Below are 21,198 nucleotides of genomic sequence, written 5' to 3' on the forward strand. Positions count from 1 at the left end.
GCCAGAGTGGCAGTGTTTACAAGTTGGAAGAAGGCGCAACATGAAAAAGAAACCTGTGGAAGGGATGAACATAACTTTTTGTAACCAATCGACACACTTTGTACAATTTGCAATGGAAGATGGTTTTGTGTTTTTTTGTGTTTTGTCCGTTCGTGTTTATTAAAAAATAAAAAAAATCTTTATATAAAAAAAGAAGAAGTCAGAACCAAAACTACAAGTGAGCAGGTATAAACTAGATATCAAAAGGAGTTCTTCACTGACAATGATGTAGTGAATTCACTTTTTATTTTATTGTTATTTACTTATTTAGATTTTTAAAACTCCTGCCTTTATTATTTTATAAGTAATTCAAGGCAGTGAACATACTAAATTCTTCTTCCTTCTCCTATTATCTCCACAACAACAATCTTGTGAGGTGAGTTGGGCTGCGAGAGAGTGACTGCCCAAAGATACCAAGCCAGCTTTCATGCTTAAGGTGGGACCAGAAATGGTTCTAGGCCAGCACTTTAAACACTGTACCAAACTGCCTCTCAACTTTGTTAGAGGTCTAATTCTGCACTAAATATAGGATCTACCCAATCCTAAAACTCCATGGCATGTACTGAAATCAATGCAGAAATCAATGTATTCCTTGTAACAGCAAAGAATCAATGTATCACCATCATCAATCAATATCCTTTTTTTGTTAGAAGATACATACCAAAATTGGATATAATTTGTTTTTATAAGACTACTGATATATACATTCTGAGTGGAATCCACAATTAATCTCCAGTCTGCACTGGGCAGGGATGGAACTAAATAATTTCCAAAATTATTCTATGATTCTACAATTTTAGCGGCTCTCAGTATGCCTGAAATTGATGCCAAATTGTGGCTTGAAGATGGACTTTTAAATATTTCCCTTTACATCCTATAATTTTTCAGAGATGCTGTAACATTTCTGAATTGTAATAGAAAGTTGTGACTTTGTGACCCTGTACATCCATAAAGTACTGAAGCTCATGAAGGCTTGACACACAAAGCTCACAGCAATCAAACTGAAGCTTAATCAGCACATGGGGACAAAGATGTTCATCTCCTTCTCTACTTCGTATTTAACCACTGGTGCTTTAGAAACCTCATTCCATTTTTCCATCTAGATTTTTAACCTGAGGGCAACTTCACTTTCTAGGTCTTTAGTTCATAAACATTAGGCATAAATCCAAATAGTCTTTATAATTCACAGTGTTCTTGAGATATTATTCATCTACAGTTTTTCCATATTATTTGAGACCACAGTCTAGTTCAGCTGCACATGCGCAGAAGTGCCGCACATAGACGAAGCGAGCATGCACACAAACATGCTCCCAGTTCAGAACCAGTAGCAAAGGTAAGAGAAAACCATTACTGAGCCAATTGACATTACAGTGTAGGAAGGAACTGGCTAAAATCAGTCAGAGAAAACTCAAGCATTGAATAAGTGATTTTGTTTGTTTGTTTCTGTAAGGATCTGTACATGCAAGGGGAAATTAATCCAATTCTTTTGTCTATGTCATATAATTTTTTTAAAAAATGAACATATAAGATATGGTCTCTGGTCTCAATATGAAGAGTTCTGCAATAAGGAAGAACTTACAGCCTTTGTAGATGTCTGTAGGTATCTGTACAGCTGCATATGAGTAATTAACTTTGGTTTTGAAGTTATCGTCATCTGTGAATTCCAGTTTCAAGGAATTGAATTTCTCTCTTTCAATCTCTTCCCCTTCTGGGTCATCCTAGGAAAAGAAAAGGACACAAATCATTAAAAAAAATCAAGTCAGGAAAATAGTATGGCAATGGGCTTTTCCCTTTGAAAAGGTCCCAAGGGAAAAAATGTCTGTGGGAATTCTCTATCATCCAGGTCTTTGTTGTTTGAAGGTTAAGAACTTGGTGGTCCCTCTTTCTTGGATGTTCCAAAGGTCTGTTTACCAAAAAGCAACTGAACTTTCTTGGGTTTTTTCCCTTTGAAAACATTTTTTTTCATCCAAGAAACTTCTTCAATTCAGAACTGAAGAAGCTTCTTGGATGAGAAACAAAATGTTTTCAAAGGGGGAAAACCCCCCAATAAAGTTCAATTGCCTTTTTGAAAAAGCACCTTTGGAACATCCAAGAAAAAGGAACCACCAAGTTCTTACCTTCAAAAGTGATCAATGGGCTTTGGAGGCCCTAAACAGGAAGCAAGCTGGGGACACCTCCTCATCTGCTGATATACTATCAGTAGCCAATTTGAGCATTCACCACAAGTAATTGCGCTGTGCTAATCTAACAACTGTACTGTATGCATAGTGTGTACATGTGCATATGGCCATATATACATACACAAACACTTTGATATAGAAACTATCTCTTGAATTAACATTTTTAATGTAGTCTTATAAATAGCTTTGTGCATATCTAAATTTGGAGGGTTTCCTAACACAATATTATAACATTTAATATTTTTATAACTGTTAAACTCATTACATTTTTTAAGCAGAAATTATTTTCTTTTTTATCCCAGTCTGTAACTTCTACTTGAAATCATACTGGTTACAATTCTATTGCTGTATAGTCATTCATTTATAATATTGCTTGACAGATACTGATAGAAGAGAATAGTTGTAGCTCAGGTTGAACTGTGGGGTCCTTGGTGCTCTCTATCTTGCTTGTGTTCTTGCAAGTGTTCTTAAGTGTTACCTAAACTAGGTAACACCATCAGGGCTAGTATGGAGTGGGGTTGCTCTCATTTTATATATTAGTAGATTATCCTGACAGAGTTGGCGGGAGTGGTCTTGGTAGTTCCTTGATTGGGCTTGTTTGTTTGCTTGTTTGTTTGACTTGATAGTTTCTATGTTGTTACAGTCATTATGTAGGACAAAGAGGCAGAAGACTAACAGACCACATCCCTAAATACTAACTAGCAGAAAACATGATAAAGACTCCTTAATTTCACAATACATGGGAAACTGTGAGCATCCTAGACTAAGCCTTGTCTAAAACTGCTAGAGCAGGGGTGTCAAACTCAAGGCCCGAGGCCTGGAGCCGGCCCACTGGGTGCTTAGATCTGGCCTGAGGGCCTGGAAACAGCAAAGGACTGGCCCGCGGTGCTTCTGCCAGCAAAAATGGCCCTCCCGAGCTCTGTTTTTGCTAGCAGATGGTTGAAGGAGGTTGTTGCAGTCAAAAATGGAACTCGGGAGCACGTTTTCACTGGCAGAGTGCTCGGACCACTACGGGCGCCCCCAACATGAGTGAAGTCGAGCTGGACATGCCCACCTTGGCCACAACTACCCTGGCCTCCTGTGATCAAAACAACCCTAATGCAGCCCTCAATGAAATAGACACCCCTGTGCTAGAGAATTCCTGGAGGCCTGGCACTCAGACAAATCAGTCATCAACAGGCACACAGAGGTAAACAACAATCTACATACCATTCAAAAGAGACAATCAAAAAGCCAAAAAGAAAACAAAAAAGACCTCCTCACCAGCAATCAACATCAGATAAGCAGAGATTAACACCAAGTTTAACATTAGATCAACAATTAAGAAGCAAACAATACTCCAATCAAGGAATTGCCACCTCAGATAAACAAGTTAACAGTAAAAACAGACCAATAAATGAACCACCAAGACCACTCCAACCGATGCTGACAGGGCAAGCCACCCGTACAGTATATAGAATGAAAGCAAACCTCACTCCCTACTAGCACTGATGTTGTTATCTAGTTTAGTAGTGACGTATTTACAAGAAAATAACCAAACTCAGAGAGCACCAAGGACCTCACAATATTGATTGATGTCAAGTTAAAATCTGAAGGTGATTTAAATCTTCACGCTGCTATAGGATAATTTGCTATGCAGATTTATATAACAACAACTTTACAATTTTGTAGCAAATTGCATGACCCTCGTAGGATTTCTTTAAAATGCATCTTTCTGTTCAGAATGAAAGCCTCTGCCTCTCGTTTTATTGTTTTCTTTAAACTTTCCAAGAAAATGGGCTCTAAATCAGATTGTGATTTAGGGTGGCAAGTAATGCACCCTTGCAGACTTTTCTTTTGAAATGGAGGCATTTACCTCACAGCTCCCATTCTTAACAATTACAGTGCACCACTAGTGACAGCATCTCCTATCCAATGATCTCTCCATTCCATCAGGTGTGTGCGTGTGTGTTGCTAGGAAACTCGGATGTGTACATCCTGCAGCACTCCTGAATCAACTCCATGGCAACAGCTGCCTGAGAATGGTGTAGTGGCTAAGATGCTCTATCAGGCAGAGGTAGTTTACTGAAGCAGCGATGTCTGGGTTCCTAACTCTTGCCGAAGCTCTGTTTTTCTTGCCTTCCAGTTTTCAATTGCCTGGCAGGAGTTAAATCAGAAAAGCCCCACCCCTTGAAAATCAATTTAGCAGCAAAAGGCAACTATCAAAGAACAAATTAAAACACAGTAGAGCTTACTGCTCTGTCAATAAGCACTGCAAACAATATTTAATTTCGGGGAGAGGAAGGGGGGAGGGAGAGAGGGAGGGAGAGAGGGGGGGAGATGACAACCTTCTCTGCTGTTGAGGCCCGAAGGGGCCATTGTGTTTTCTGTCTCCCTTTCTGAGAGATCTCTGAAAGAAGTCTTGGCTTACTCTTTAAAAGGAAATTTGGCTTTTTTTTTTTTTTGGAAGGAGAAACCCAGAAAATATTTATTTGGCATTTCAGACCTGAGAAACCTTCATTGTTGGTTGAAGAATGTTGCCACCATCTTTGAAGCAGATTCAATCCATCTGCTTGGACAAAATCTTGCAGGTCAAAAAAAACCCAAAGTGGTATGTGGGGAGAAGTATTCAAAAAACCCAGGCATACCTTCTTTCTTTGCTAGCATTTTATTAACAGGAAATACACAGAAACAGCCCAATGAAATGAATTAACCCAACCCCTACTTAGTTTTCTTTAAGAAAATTGTTTTAAAATTATTAAAATGATTAGAACATTAATAGCCACTACATATGTCAGGCTCTAGACCAGAGATAAGCCTGTGAATTCCAATCGAGTCCAAATGTTTTTGCTCATACCCAATAGATAGAATCTTGCCAGACTAAAGCTATAATCTTTTAACCTAGCAGATACACCCTGAGAGATTCTAGGCTATAGGTATCCTGTACCTCTTCCTCCTCCTCCATCCCGTTAGGACTGTACAGTTTCTTATTTTGGACTTCTCTCTGGAATATACTGCTTCCTCCCTGGAAATCCAAATTGCGATCCAAATACTCTTTACAGAAATGATCTGATTTCAGTCACCATCTTCTTTGAGAAAGGGAGATTGTGAAGAACGTAAGAGAACACAAGAAATCAAGACAGCAGTTTTGGAGATGTGCTTGGTTTCTGCCTTCTAACATGGTCTTTCTTACCACAAGGAATTTTAAAATATATAGTATATTCCCAACATGAGCAACTTTGCTTCACTACAGTTAATTTCTTTTGGGATCTTTTTAGATTGTAGGCTTTTTAATAATCTGAAATGGATGCTTGTTTTGACCTAGAGTTATATTGTTTGTTCTGAGAATACGTAGTAGAAGGCTTTTATCCATGATATTGAAGTTGGAGACATTTCAGAATTGTTAATAGTTACAATCTCCTTAGTGAAAAAAAACCTTTTGATTAAAAAAAAAACCAAGAAAAAGAAAATAGACACTATTGACAGGTGATATTATCGGTAATAAAGGTATAATTTTAGTTACTTTGTATGTATAGCAACAAGGCTTTTGACAAAGTAACTAAAATTATACGTCCCAGGGCAAATAAAACAACGAGCAGCAGTTAATATGAATTTCTTTTGGGGAAATTCTTAATTCTGCGTAGACATTTCTTAACAAAACAGCTGCAAGATTAAATCTCACCCAGGGGCTCTCATTTCATCTCCCAGCACAACAAAGAAATGAAACACCAGTGAACCTTTTTAATCTTGCTGTAAAAGTTTACCTGGATGAAATTGAAATCATTATGACTAGAAATATTAAAACAAGATTATTGGAATTCTAGCAACTTGTTAGCAATGTAGGGCAGTGCTTAGGTGCCAAACTGCGTTTCTTCAGTGTTTCAGACCGGGGAGCTATCCAGTTTAACCTGGAAATTCTAGAGATTCTTCTATAGCCTCTTGCACACAAAATGCGTGCTCACAGCATGCTAGTTCTCTTTACCATTGTTGTAAACTAATATAACGCACAAACAATATTTTGGCACATGGCAGATCACACTATATGATCCACACACAATGCCCAGTTCATTAAATAATATAATCTCCAGATTTAGATGAAATGCTAAATTGTGGCAGAAATGACTTGTTTTTTATTTGTAAGATGTGCTAATTATTGAAAGCACAGCACGAAAAGTATGTGTTACTCACTTTTGCAAGAATTGGGTAATAATCTTTTCTCATGAGGATGCTCTGTTTTTTTTTACTGACAGGGAACAACGCTTGGTGTAGTCATCAAAGCAGACTTTCCTAAAATGGACGTCTCCTCAACCTTCCAAATTCTCAGCAAAGGTTGCATCAGTTGGGGAATTTTGGGAGTTGTCAGCCACACATCAGAAGGGCACCCAGATTAGGGGTAGCTGAATTATAGGGTGCCATTCTGATGGGAAATTAAGGACAAATCCACATTCAACCATAAAACTCAATGGGTGACTTGGACTAATCACAATCTGTCGCCCAAACCTATTGGGGATACATGGCTTGGAGCACCTAGAAGAAGGAAGGCACAGTGAAAATTGAACAAATAGATGCGTCCCAAATTTTCTATTGTTACCATTGAGGCACTTATTTATACATACATGCATGCCTACAGGCATATACAATCATTCCAATTCTCTACTCCAACAAGTAGTCAAGGCAGCTAGGCGTGGAATTTTTATGTTAAAGGTACTGAAGCAAGATATAGCCCAATGAACTGCAGCTCAGACAAAACCCTTTTCTTGACAGACTATATGTCAGAGTTTCTTTTCTGTTGAGTCAAAATGGAGGGATGTCTTAAAAAAGAGAGTCTGAGCTAGGACTGGGGTTAGGGTTAAAAGGAAATGCTCATAGCACCTGCCAGGCTCTTTGCCATCCTTATTTTAATTGGTTATAAAACAAAGTCTCAGCTTCTATTTCAATCTTCATTTAAAAAATTCATGTGTGCCCCTAATAGGCCCAATGGGAGTTCTTAGACAATAAGCACAGCCTTGGGTATTATTTAGAAGCGCTACTATTTGCACAGAAAATAGATAAAATCTGTGTGGAAATTAAAGTTCCAGGGAACTAGAAAGGATGGTGGGGAGCAAGCTTATCACCTTTCCTTCTGGAAAAATGGCTGTTTTGTGACTCCCAAAATGTACCCAGCACCCCTTCCACAATTTCCTACGGGATATTGTAGTTTGTAATAATGTTATAATATTATGGGGTAGCATACTCATAGGTTCTTAATGTATCTCCCCCAGCTCCCTGAAAAAAGAAGAAATCCTTTCGTAGCTATTTTCCTGGACATGTTTTCTGCTTTATGGCAAGTTGGCAGATGAGGCTGAGATGTTTCAAGAGCAATTTGGCTAGTATGTGAATCCTGTCCTATGAAAAACTGGAGTGCATTATTTGTAAACTCGAAGTGTTTGAGGATTACTAAAAAACAAACAAAACCATGCTTGGCTAGTGCCAGAGTTCTAACTAACAGTGCATAAATGAGGAAAGAAAGAATAATTATTATGATTCCCAGAGACAAAAATGCTCATCTGATTTTATTAAAAAGTTCCCTTTTCTTCCAATTGATGAATCTTTCAAAAAGTAGATACACCAAAAGAATATTAAAACAGAAGTCCAGATAACAGCCTCTGCTTCCAATCCTCTCCAACTACATTTTATATCGGATGACTCTTTTCTAATTGCAACAACTAGATGCATCTGGGACAACCGAAGAAGTTTGTGGTTTTTTTGTGGGAAGATAATAAATGCTTTGATGTCTTTCTGGACAACTATCTACTGAGATATATATGAGAGAGAGATATATTACCAAAAAACCAGAAGGATTGCAAAATACCAAAATACAAGCAAATAATATATTCGCTTCGTTTTTATTTATGGTAATATTTTCAATGCAAGATAAAAGAAATAAACTAAATTGATTTGTATGGTATTATTGAGAAGCTATCATGCACGGGAAAATGCAGAGTGGAATGAGTCACTAAGGGCACTTTGACAGAGTCATCATCTTCAAATCTAGAAGCCTTTTCTCTCCACTATTTATCTGAGTGACTTCACTGTGATTGTCCTTGCAATGCTTAGCATGGACTAACCAATCTTCATCTCAGCTGAGCGACAGTGAATACCAAAATCAGTTTTCAGTCAGGACTATCTGTGTGTTTTGGTAGATTTATTTTGTGATGAACAGAACCATATTCATTCAGTTAAAAATGGTTAAATGATGGCTAGTTACCAAGGTGTCATAATTTCAGCAAGATGACAGAGAGGTTGAATTTAAAAAGCAGGGAATGGTTTGGTTTCTTAACTTATATCAGGGATCAATTGGATCCAACATCTTCAGCTGAAAATGTGTAAGCAGAAGAAACTTTCAGGTCAATAGCCCAGGAGACTATTTCATGAATCAATGGGCAAAGAACTTCAGGCCTTGTTTTTCCCAATCTGACTATAGAGGATTTGACCTTCTAGCTGAAGACAGAACTAGCCTTTGTGGCATCAGCAACATGACAACCCCAAAAAATGTAAGGCAGAAAAGTGGCCTTTTAGCAGCAAAGACACTTGTCTAAAACTTGAGTGAAGTAAATCAGGCTGATGCATCCTTAGCTGCATCTGGAAGAATCCTGGCAGTGGTGGGTTGCAGGCGGTACGCCCCAGTACGGGCATATCAGTGCCTGCCCAGAGCACCGGGTACCATTCTGGTATGGTGCTCCAGAGGACCCACCTGCTGCCCGAGCTCCTTACCTGTATTTAAGCTCTTTGGTGCTTCCGCACACGTGCACAGAGTGCATGGCACCTACATGACATTCTGCAGAGTAGCTGGGGCATCGCGGAGGCGTTGCAGAGGTAAGGATGCAGGCACGTGCTGTGGGTGTGCATGTGGGGGACGCTGGGCCCCATTGCACTGTATCGGTTGCAACGGGATCTGGAATCACTGAATCCTGGGTATTTATGATATGCCTTCAGCATTTCTGTAAGACCCCATACATTGACTTCTTATATAATTCCTACTTCTCATATTCCAGACACTTCTATTTCCAACCCATCTCTCTCTCCTTGAATCTGCCTCATTTGAATTATTTGCTGGACCTTGCTTATTCCTTTGGCCTTTTTGGTTTCATCAGATGATTAGGACTCAATAAATGAGTTTATGAACAATGACAAATACGAGTGTCTCTGTATTTATGACAAGCCAGTTTAAGTTCATGATCTAATTTTGGAGGGGGAGCCGGACCTCGCGGGAATAACGGAAACCTGGTTGGGCCACGAGGGAGGGTTAGCCCTTGTGGAAATGTGCCCACCAGGTTACCAAGCATTTCACCAGCCCTGGACCTTCTGTCTCCTGGACTCTCCTGGCTGCCTTGCCTTTCTGACTGACCATTCTCTATATTGACTGAACTTCTCATTGTACAAAGAATGCCACCTAAAAAACCACCTCCTGGAAAGCCTGGTTTTGCTGCCTCTGCCCCGACATCTGCAACCTCCAGTCCTAGTACACAATCAACAATAACAGCTTTGATGCAACCTAAATCTTCAGAGATGGAGTTTCAACAAATGTTTCAGCAACTTTTACAGGGACAAGAGGAAATAAAGAAACAACTGCAGGAGATGAAAGAAGAAATTAAAGAGAACCAGGCCAAAATTAATAAGAACTCACAGAGACTGGACCTTTTGGAGGGTGGGGCGGCTGAGATGAGGGAAGGGATGGAAGGGATGCAGAAGGGAAACAAAGAATTTGACACCCAGCAGATGAAAATAGAGTTTGAGAGAATGTCTTTTTATCTTAGATTTCAAAATGTGATAGAGACAGATGATGAAAACATAAGGGACATCATGACAAACATTTTGGCTGAGTACATCCAGAAAGAGAACCAACAGATGGGGTGGGAAATAGACCTGGTTTATAGAGTGAACTCAGCTTATGCTAGAACACACAATGTTCCCAGGGAGGTACACATTAAATTCCTCAGAAAAAGCACAAGAGATGAAATTCTGAGCGCACAAAGGGGGCAAGCCCTGACATACAAAGATAAGGAGATAATCATTCTGAAACAGATCCCCAAGAAAGTAAGAGAAAAAAGAAAAAGTTATTGGCAATTAGCGAATAAATTATACCAGAAGGGGGTGTGGTTTAGATGGTTGATGCCTGAAGGTATGCTAATATTCTGGGAGGAGACAAGAGTTAGAATTAATACACCCATAGAGGCACAGGCCTTTATGGAAAAAAATAAACTACTCCTAGAAAAACCTGATGATCCTCCACCAGATACACAGGACACGGGAGGGGCCGGAGCCCTGTCGGCCGGGGGAGATGGGGCAACATCGAGAAAGCTCAGATCACAAAAATGAGTAAGAAAATCCACCTGATATAAACTGATCGAAATTATTAACTGAATTTATATGCTGACTATATGTTATTATGTTACTACTTAATAATGAATTATGTGCAAATGAGTATGGAGGGGGGGCGCACCTACCGCACACTGCAGTTGCCAAAATTTGTAACCTTTCCCCTACCTTTTTCCTTTGCAAAATACTAAAAAAATCAATAAAACTTTGTTTAAAAAAAAAAAAAGATCCAAACAGACAGACATCTTGATGACTGATCTACTATCAGCCTTCTTGGTTGGGAATGGAAAGTGTGAGTCAGATGGACTGAGGAAGGACCGGGCTGTGATGAAGCCTTTGTGGAAAGAACTACAGTGGACAAGTATAGCTGAAAAGTAAAACTGAGTGGCAGAAAGTAGTGGAGTATGGAAAGAAGGTAAAGGTAGATGAGAAACAGAAAAGGTAAGAATAAAGAAGGGAAATAAAATGAAAGAGAATATTAGAAGCAAGGAGAAGGACAGAGTAGTGACAGGTAGCAGAGAAATTGTGAGAGTATCTAAAAATTGTGAGAGTTGGTTCACATCTTCACATCTAAGGAGAGAGTTATACAGCTGAAGAAAATTCAAATGGACATTTTTTTTCCATTAGACTGAAGAAGGTTGAAGGTAATTGTTGCAAAAGCTTAAATTGGACAAGTAGAATAAGCAAATCTATCGAAAGTAATGATTTCCTGCATCCCTGCCATTGTTCAGCAAGAAAGGGCTGAAGTTGAGGAAGGAAAAAAGGCTGCTGCTCTTAATAACAGACAGACAAGGTGGACTCCAGCAGGAGTTACATCAATTTACTATGCAACAGCTGCTGTGGGAGGTGGAGTGGGGTGCAAGTGAGCCCAAGTAAGCTGAATGGTGAAACCCATTCCTGAAAGCTGACTCTATTCCCTGAGGAATGAATTAAATAGGCTCCCGCAGACCATCCAGATATTTTGGTGGCTAAATCGTTCATACCTACTGTGTTTTGGAGACCAAGTCCAAGTGAGTAATTTGGGCAATGTCTTGTTTTACAATCAAGGATTTTTTTTTTGAGGCTGTGGAATCCAAGAAAGTGGATAGGTTTCTCTATAATATGACTTGTGTTAGTCCAGGCCTGATCTATCTCACTCATGAATTCTTGTTGGCTAATGCTTCTGCAAGTTAGGGTGTTAGGCTGCTGCCTTTGAAAACAGTGGTATTGTAGTTTATTTTCTCCTATAGAAGCACAGTTGGTTCACATCTTTTAGGAAGCCTCTAAAAACTTCCAAATGATTTCAGCCTATTGTATAATTGCTTATTGCATTCATTAATTTATATTAAACTCTGTTTCTTCTTTTCTGGTTTTGCTTACGTTGCGCCCATAGAGTCTTACTAATTGTGACAATACAGATAGTCCTCGACTTACAATCACAATTGAGCCCAACATTTCTGTTGCTAAGTGCGACATTTGTTAAGTGAGTTTCACCCCATTTTATGACCTTTCTTGCCACAGTTGTTAAGTGAATCACTGCAGTTGTTAAGTGAGTAACTCAATTGTTAAGTGAATCAGGGCTTCCCCACTGACTGTGCTTGTCAGAAGGTTGCAAAAGGGGATCGCATGAGCCCAGGACTCTGCAGCCGTCATAAAGGTAAATCAGTTGTTAAGCATCTGAATCTAAATCATGACCATGGGGATGCTACAATGGCCATAAGTGTGAAAAATGGTGATAAGTCTCTTTTTTCATTGCTGTTGTAACTTTGAACGATCACTAAGTGAACTGCTGTAAGTTGAGGACTACTTGTATACATATAGTCTGCAACATACAATCATTCATTTAATGACTGCTCCAAATAACAACGGCACAGAAAAAAGCAACCATACCTTGCACTTATGACCATTTCAGCATCACAACAGTCATGGGATTCAGGTGCTTGGTTACCATCCTGTACTTAAGAGAGTTGCAGTGTCCTGGGGTCATGGGGTCACCTCTTGTGACCTTTCCAGCCAGCTTCTGACAAGCAGAGTCAATTGGGGAAGCTGGATTTGCTTATGACTGCATGGTTTGCTTAACACCTGTGGTAAAAGAGAGTTAGGGCGTGACTCACTTAACAACCTCATTCCTTAACCATGAAAGTTTTGATTCCAATTGTGGTTGTAAACTATACAAAACCCACTAAACAAATAAACAAGCAAACAAACACATCCGCAAGCCAAGATTCTTCTTGAGGATTACAATTTAAGAATATTTGGGGACAAGAAATACGTTGTGAACTCTACACTCATTCCTAAGCACAAAAATTGGACTGATCAACTAGGGCAATTACTGGATACACCCGTGGACTTCTGGTTTTGGGTTTCAGAGTGATGGAAAATGAAATGCTTCTTATTCCATATGTGCAAAAAAGCTGGAAAACAGTTCTGTTGGAAACACAAAGAGGGAATAATGAGGTGGATTAAAACTGAACTCAAAATGGCATGGATTGGAGATGACAGATGATGACGTAGGCATGCAAACATAGCTCACTTCAGTGGTGGGTTGCAGGTGGTATGCCCCGGTATGGGTGTACCGGTGCCTGCCCGGAGCACCGTACCATTCCGGTGCTGTGCTCCGGAGGGCCCACCCATCCGCCCATTGTCCTTACCTGTCTTTAAACTCTTTGGCACTTCCGTGCACGTGCATGGCGCATACAGTGCCTACGGATGCTCCACCGAGCAGCTGGAGCATTGCGGAGGCTCACGGACGCGTTGCTGAAGGGTAGGACGCATGTGCGTGCTGCACACCACATACATTCATGTGGAGGACACCAGGCCCCGTTGCAACCATACCAGTTGCAACGGGATCCGGAACCCACCACTGGCTCACTTCCATCAAATTTATTTCTCCCAGTGGCTACCATGCACGTAAAAAGTCTTACTAAATGCAGACTCCAAGATTGGGACGTGAACCTGAGTGCAAGCCTGCTTGGAAGCAGAGCTAATGCATCCACTTTTGGGGAGCTACCTATTTTTAACAGATGATATTTGCTTTAATAAAAAGGTTATCGCTTACCCCAGATGGATTGAAAGCATTACGCTTCTAAAGTCAGCCCCACCTTCCTTGCAATGCTATGCCTGCCCTTGACAGGTGCCAATTATGGCACTGCTGCACTCTAGACATGCAAAGGAGCACACCTCCCACTTCACAGATGACAAAGTCAAACAATGCGACTGGAGCAATGTTGAGGAGGAAAATAAGAGGTAGCAGTTTAATTCTTGCAGGTGTGTAGCCTTGTGCACTTTGTTCATCTCAGACAACAGAGAAATGGGAGGCCTTGATACCTCATAACAGTTCTGAAAGAAGCCCAGACAGTCAGAACTGCAAAAAGGTAATTTAAAGCCTCTGCTCTAAGTCAGGTGACGTTGAACTTCTCTGATATACTTTTATTCTCCCAGAGGCTGCTCAGTTTTTAGAAATCAATTAAGGGAAGTCCAAAATGGTTGGGAAAGAGTGAAGCTGCAGAACTTTTGGTTCGCCCCAAACCTAGACGGAAAACAGAGCCAGAAGACAAAGTGGGATTGCCTGCGGGCACCTGGAGCTATGTGATAGTTGGCTACCCATTGTATAAAACTCTTGTTTTACTCTTTCTCTTTGCTTGAGAGACATCTTCCCTCTCTTTACCAACATCTATGTGCTCTCCATAGCTGCCCAAGGCTAGTGTTTTCTTTTTTTAAAATTTTCTCTTGAAGTCAAAAACAAGCATGGCATGGGGGGGGGGGAATGGAGTGGAGAAATGAAAAGCTGTCATTTGTGGCATCTTCTCCCCATTAACTAATTAAAGGGACACTTTTGCTTAACTTGACAGAGGAATTTCCAGAAATCCTTCTCAACAAATCAAATCAAACTCACCAAATGTTGATGCATATGAAATGTATAGATAGATGGACTACAATTCTTTGAATATTTGGGCTAAGATACAAGTTATTATGATGATTTAATTCCAAGGTTGATTTTCATTTTGAGAGGAACTTCGCAACATTTATTTTTTTAATGGACATTAAGCAGAGTCACCTCACAGGGGAGATGGACAGCATGGAAATTTAATGAATAATAATAAGAATACAAGACCTCACAATAGTTAAAAGCAGGAAAGTTGGAGAAAAAGAAAGAAGGGGTTAATTCTGGCCAAAAATATAAGCCTTAAGAACAAATGTATATAAAACCAGAACAGAGAACACAGAAACAGCCAGCAAGTACCACCTTTGCCGAGAAGCTGAAAAAACAGTGGATCACCTGTTAGCTACTGTAAGAAGATTACCCAGATTGACTACAAACAACAGCATGACAAAGAAACAGCAATAGCGTATTGGAAGATCTGCAAGAAATACGATTGTCTGCAAGCAAGAAAGGATGGGAATATAAAATAGAGTAGGTAAAAATGTAGAGTAGAAAATGTAGAAGCTAAAGTGCTCTGGGATTTTGGAATTCAAACTGACATACACCTGCCACGTAGCACCCCAGACTTAATTGTCAATAAGAAAGAGAAAGAAACCTGGATAGTGGAGATGGTAAAACCTGGTGACAGCAGAATAGAAGAGAAAGAACCGGAAAGATTAACAAAAAACTAAGATGCAAATCTGCAACTAGAAATAAAAAAAAAAAAACTGTGGCAAAAGAAAGCAAAGGTTATAGTAACATGCACCTGGGTGCACTCCCAAAGCAACTGGAGCACTACTTCAACACCACTGGCATTGACAAAAATTACCATCAGTCAATTGGAAAAGGCAGCTTTGCTCAGAACAGCTTACATCTTGCAACAATACCTTTAAGACCATAAACATTCACATCTGCCTATCCCAGGTCTTTGGGAATGCCAAATGCATTCTGAACATCTGGCTGACTATGCAATGAACCATAATAATGATAACAGATCACTTTGGCAAGGACATCTCATGAAAATTTCATTGTGCAAATTACAATTACCTATTGAGAAATGTATAGTAAGGAAGTTCAGAATTCACCTCTTTTTTAAGTATAACCTTATAGTTATACTTAAAAGAATTATTACTGGACCTTACTGAAATCTGTACTGAGATCCCTAGTTGTGCAGAAAATTAAAATATTAATTGTAATATTTGCACTTAAATCTGCAAGATATACTTGGGTCATAGATATAATTTTGGCAATTCATCATAAAACGCTAATGTGACTTTTAATTTACAATTTAAAAAAGAACATTATTATTTTGGATCAACTGTGTTCCCAGCAGCTTTTGCAAAATCAAGCCATTAGCTTTATGGCTGGTCTCTAACTGTAATAAAGATTTGATCGGTTAACATTAACGTAATTTATTTCAAGATGCTTTTTGACTGTTTGTTTGGCATTGCTAATTCAGTATATTTGCTACTTCAGTATATTTGAGTATTATTGCTACTTTTGACGTTCTTCTGGGGTTAGAGATTTTGCAGGAATTAAACTAAACCAGTAACCATCTTTCAACTGATGAAACTAATGTCATTTAGTTATTCAGTCTCTGGAAAGCCAAGTTTGAATGTCCTATCTTAATAACCCAATTGAGAATCAATTTAAACAATGGGATACAGCCCTGGTTCTCAACCTCTTTTTCCACCATGGACCCCTTTAAATACCTTTTGTGGCTATGGACCCGCAAGACTTAACTCAAGATTTAAATCATAACATTTCTTCAAGCCTTCATGGACCTTCTGTGATGTCATTGCAGCCCCCCAGGGGTCCGGGAACTACAGGTTGAGAAACATTGTGATACAGCATGTAGTTCCTTTGGGATTAACCTAAGGTTACTATAACAAAAACAATTTGTTTTGGACATAATTGGAACTTGAAGGTTGGTTGTAATTACTTTGCTGTTGGAAAGTAGAAAATTAAATCATGGTCTTGTTCTAGTACCATAATCTTGTTGACCAGGGACGTGCGGTCAGGGGAGGCAGGGGAGGCAGAGCCTCACCGCTCTCATCATGAAAAAAAAAGGGAAAAGGCGCTGAGGAGCCTTCTGCACACGTGGTCCGGGAATGGGACTACGTGTGCAGGAGGCTCCTTTAGCCTCAGCCTCCCTCCTGCACACGTGGTCCCATTCCTCGCCTTCCTGAGTCAACATGAAGGGGACCCCGGAGCATGAGCTGCGGTCCCACGGAGTGCGCTCCGTGGTCCCCTTCATGTTGACTCAGGAGTCAGGAAGGAGGGGAATGGGACCACGTGTGCAGGAGGATGAAGCTGCCTCAGCCTCCTGCACACGTGGTCCCATTCCCCTCCTTCCTGACTCCTGAGTCAACATGAAGGGGACCGCGGCTTGCGCTGATGATGTCACCAGCCTCACCAGCCATAAACTTCACTGCACGTCACTGGTGTTGACAGTGATTGGGTGATTGATATGAATGTGGTTCAAGTACTACATGTCAAAAATAAATATATCCTCAGAACTTCAAACTGTTAAGATACAAACAACTGGAATTTTTTGGGACATGGATGTTGAATAAAAAACTATACACTGTTTGAAGCAATATTTAATAGGCTGTTGATCTGGTTGCTTGTCAACATTTTTTTTAAGGGGCAAGAAAGAAGATTTTTAAACATTATGGTCAAAATTTGGAGGGATTATTCATAGTTTGCAGGCTCCTGTATTTTCTTTTTTAAATAGTAAAATCACTATCAAAATTCATTACCTGTTAATTTTGCTTCATGCACAATATTTTTCTTTTGTTAATTAGTTTAGTTCAATAACATTTATTTTTAAAACGGAACAACAGAGAGATAGTAGTGAAGATATATGTGTATTGACATGAAACTACAGAAAAGATGACATCGGGCAAAGGGTAAGTGGCAGTGTGGAAGTGCCCTTAAGTGCCAACTATTTTCAGAGTTATACTGTAATTAGGAATTTACAGACATTTGACTCACCAATCATAAAATCAGTCTTGCCAGTTGGAAAGACTAATTGAAAGGGACTGAGAAAAGAAGATATTTTTAGCCTGACATATGTTCTCCAGTATCAGAACATTACCTGCAGTCTTTGGTAATACACCTTTCTTTGGAACATATCACTCTCATGGAATTCAAGCACACTATTTTAATAGATAAAGTCTCTTACTGCAAGAAACCTTAGTAGAATGATTAACAGTGTCTAATGGGCTAAGAGTCTGGATATTGAGATTATCTATCGTCTGTCTGTCGTCTGTCTATCTATCTATCTATCTATCTATCTATCTATCTATCTATCTATCTATCTATCTATCATCTATCTATCTATCATCTATCTATCTATCATCTATCTATCTATCTATCTATCTATCATCTATCTATCTATCTAACTATCTATCTATCTATCTATCTATCTATCTATCTATCTATCTATCTATCTATCTATCTATCTATCTATCATCATCTATCTTACCATATGAGCCATTGGCACAGTGGTTAGAGTGCAGTACTGCAGGCTACTCCTGCTGATCACTGGCTGCCAGGAGTTTGGCAGATTGAGGCTCAAGGTTGACTCAGCCTTCCATCCTTCCGAGGTCGGTGAAATGAGGACTCAGATTGTTGGGGCAATAGGCTGACTCTGTAAACCGCTTAGAGGGAACTGTAAAGCACTGTGAAGCGGTATATAAGTCTAAGGGCTATTACTATTGCTAGAATTTAAATAATGAACTTTCTTCTTCCACTTTTTGTAATAAATTACTTATACAGTAGTTTGTTTATGATTCCTGGCCTATGTTTCACCAACGGTTCCTTGTAATTCCAGACTCTTTGTTTCCACTTTGCCACTTCCGTCCCTCACATACAAATATGGAGGTAAATCTAAATTCTGAAATTGCTGTTCTTGGATACCTCCACACTTCGCTTTCTACCACCCTAAAATCAACTTAACATTCAGATGATTTATGTCATCTGGATTTAGAAACATCTAGATGTGAAGCATCTAGAGTATCAAAATGGGGACTTTTCAAATAAAAATGGTGTGATTCTGCAGCGCTTGAAATCAGGCAGTTTTTCTATTGGAAGGAACTCTGGGTTTATCCATGCTCCTGGCTCCAAGTTAGGTTCTTTCCCCCTCTGACAGAGGATTTGCCACTATGTTTTGAAAAACCTTTTAAATGCACCTGTGAGATCATCTATTGATGGCTTTGTAGCTCCCCCTTGCTGTCACTGCTCAGATTGGTTGGAAACCAACGGAGAAACCAACAGGAGATAAACTGACAACATGGATAGGGGGTAAAATGCTGATTGAATGCTGTTCTTTACACTCTTCTCATGATGAACTGATATGAGCAATGTTGATGTTCTCAGTGTTTTGAAGTTGGTTTTAGTCAAGATAAGCTTGAAGCAGCATTTGAAGGATTAGGAAGTAGAAATGGTGATAGTATGAAGTGCATGTGGCCTTCCTTAATGCTTTTCTATTTATCAGCTATTCCTTTGAATTCATTACAGAAAACACCTGGCAGAGTATACTTGGCACAATACTAAAGAGTGTTTCAGAAAAACAAAATGGTTTCTTGTGATCAAAATGCCATTTCCCCCCATCAATGCTGGCTCTTATTGAAACAGTTAAGTTTTTCTCTTTTTGTTTTCATGGAATGATCTAAATCAGGGGTGTCAAACTCACATCATCATGGCTGCGTCATGTGACTTACCCCCCTCCTTCGCTAACCGGGTGTGGGCATGGCCAGCATGCGATACGTCTGGCCTGCGGGCTGGGAGTTTGACAGCCCTGATCCAAATGGAAGGGCCTATTTAGGGCCTCAAAAGCAACCTCTGCTCAGTACAAAGTGACCACTGCTCTTCTATGATTGATGAATATTTCCTATTTCTCACATTCCTACACTGTGCATCAATGAAAGTCAGAGAACAGGATCTACACGTGCAACATTTGAGATATGCTTGGGATTGATCTCAGTTGCTGGAATAATCACATTTGTTTTATGAATATGAAGAACTCTTGAAGGAAAAAAAATCATTGTTCTTATTTATAGGATTTTTTTCAGGATTTTTTTTTAAAATACAGGCTATCACATTAGGAATAAGAAGTAAATTTCCTATACCAGACATAGAGGACACGGGAGGGGCCGGAGCTCTCCTGGCGGGGGGAGAAGGGGCAACATCGAGAAAACTCAGATCACAAAAATGAACAAGAAAATCTGTTTGATGTAAAATGATTGAAATTATTTGAAGATAAAAGTTTATCTGCTGACAAAATACCATCAATCTGTAATAATCTAATGTATTAATAAATGAAAAGTATGAGTACGGGGGGAGGGACCACCTCCTGCATATTGTAACTGCCAAAATTTGTAACTTATTCCACTACCCCCTTCCTTGTTTATTTTTTAAAAAGCCAATAAAACTTTGTTTTAAAAAAAAAGAAGAAGTAAATTTCCTGAGAAGGCAAAAAAACAAAAACAAACCCAACCTTGATACACTGTTAGGTTAATTTGAATGATAGAAGCCAAACAACCAATCTTCTCTTAAACTGCATATATTAAATATTAAAATGTAGTGAATATGAACAAATGTTCTACTGTACTCAGATTGTTCATTTGAATTGAATGCCTTTTCCTTACAATAGGAGGCCCCCCCAAAAAATCCTTTATAATGTCATTCTTCAATTGGATGGTATGCTACTGCTGACTATAGTAATGGTTAATCTGTTTGATCATTTTCAAAAACAAAGGGCCTCTTTAGTGGGTTGAATGGCACAAGATCTTAAAGCAGAATTTGCAGTAGCCAGTTTGTGAGTTGCTATTAGATCACTCATTCACAAAAGTAACAAAGCCAAAAGGTCAGCAATTGACCAAAAGGTCAATATTCTCTAGGTCACTGATTCTTAGCTACTGCTTTGTGACTAGTGGTCCATTTACGGCAAAAAAAAAAAAAAAAACTTGGCTTGGCACTGTCCTATTTGCTTCAACAACACAGCCTCTTCAAGCTCCTCTGTAGGCATTCTTTCATCTAGTATGAAACCCAGAGATTGCCATAAAAATTATCATAAATGGAAGAAGGTATCCTGCATTTCACCTGTCAGAAATGTACGTGAATCTTCCATTTTCTCTTTGTATAACCATCTCCTTGTACTATGAAGTTGTTTCAAAGCTATATAACAGAATAATAGAGTTGGAAGGGACCTTGGAAGTCTTCTAGTCCAACCCCCTGTTCAGGCAGGAAAGCATTTTAGACCAATGGTTATCCAATCTCTTCTTAAAAACTTCCAGTGTTGGAGCATTCACAACTTCTGGAGGCAAATTGTTCCATTGATTAATTGTTCTAACAGTCAGGACATTTCTTCTTAGTTTTAGGTTGCTTCTCTTCTTGATTAGTTTCTATCCATTGCTTCTTTGTCCTGGCTTCAGGTGTTTTGGATAATAGCTTGACTCTCTCTTCTTTGTGACAACCCATGAAATATTGGAATACTATCACCCCTAGTCCTCCTTTTTGTTAAATTAGACATACCCAATTCCAGCAACTAGTATACAGTACAGTAGACAATATTTATGTACATATGCAATTTATCCCCCACCTCAATCCAAAATGGACTCTAAACAGTTCAAAGGTATTAATAATAAACACAACATTAATAATACATTTATATATGCATTTATTCTAGAATCATAATGAACAAAACTACATAATATATCCAAGTTGGATAATAAA

The 21,198-nt window shown here is 39.2% G+C and overlaps 1 protein-coding gene across 2 annotated transcripts in view; it reads right to left on the reverse strand.

The window, feature by feature from the left end:
• CACNA2D2 (calcium voltage-gated channel auxiliary subunit alpha2delta 2) overlaps window positions 1–21,198 on the reverse strand; it is a 677,428-nt gene that overhangs the window by 182,406 nt on the left and 473,824 nt on the right. For both annotated transcript variants that reach the window (XM_081936759.1, XM_081936758.1), the window contains exon 6: window positions 1,619–1,757. In XM_081936759.1, the coding sequence (XP_081792885.1) occupies window positions 1,619–1,757 (139 nt within the window). The remainder of the gene's footprint in view (window positions 1–1,618; window positions 1,758–21,198) is intronic.

Source organism: Natrix helvetica (assembly GCF_964273705.1).
Source record: "Natrix helvetica genome assembly, chromosome: 1".
Taxonomy (NCBI): Eukaryota; Metazoa; Chordata; class Lepidosauria; order Squamata; family Natricidae; genus Natrix; species Natrix helvetica.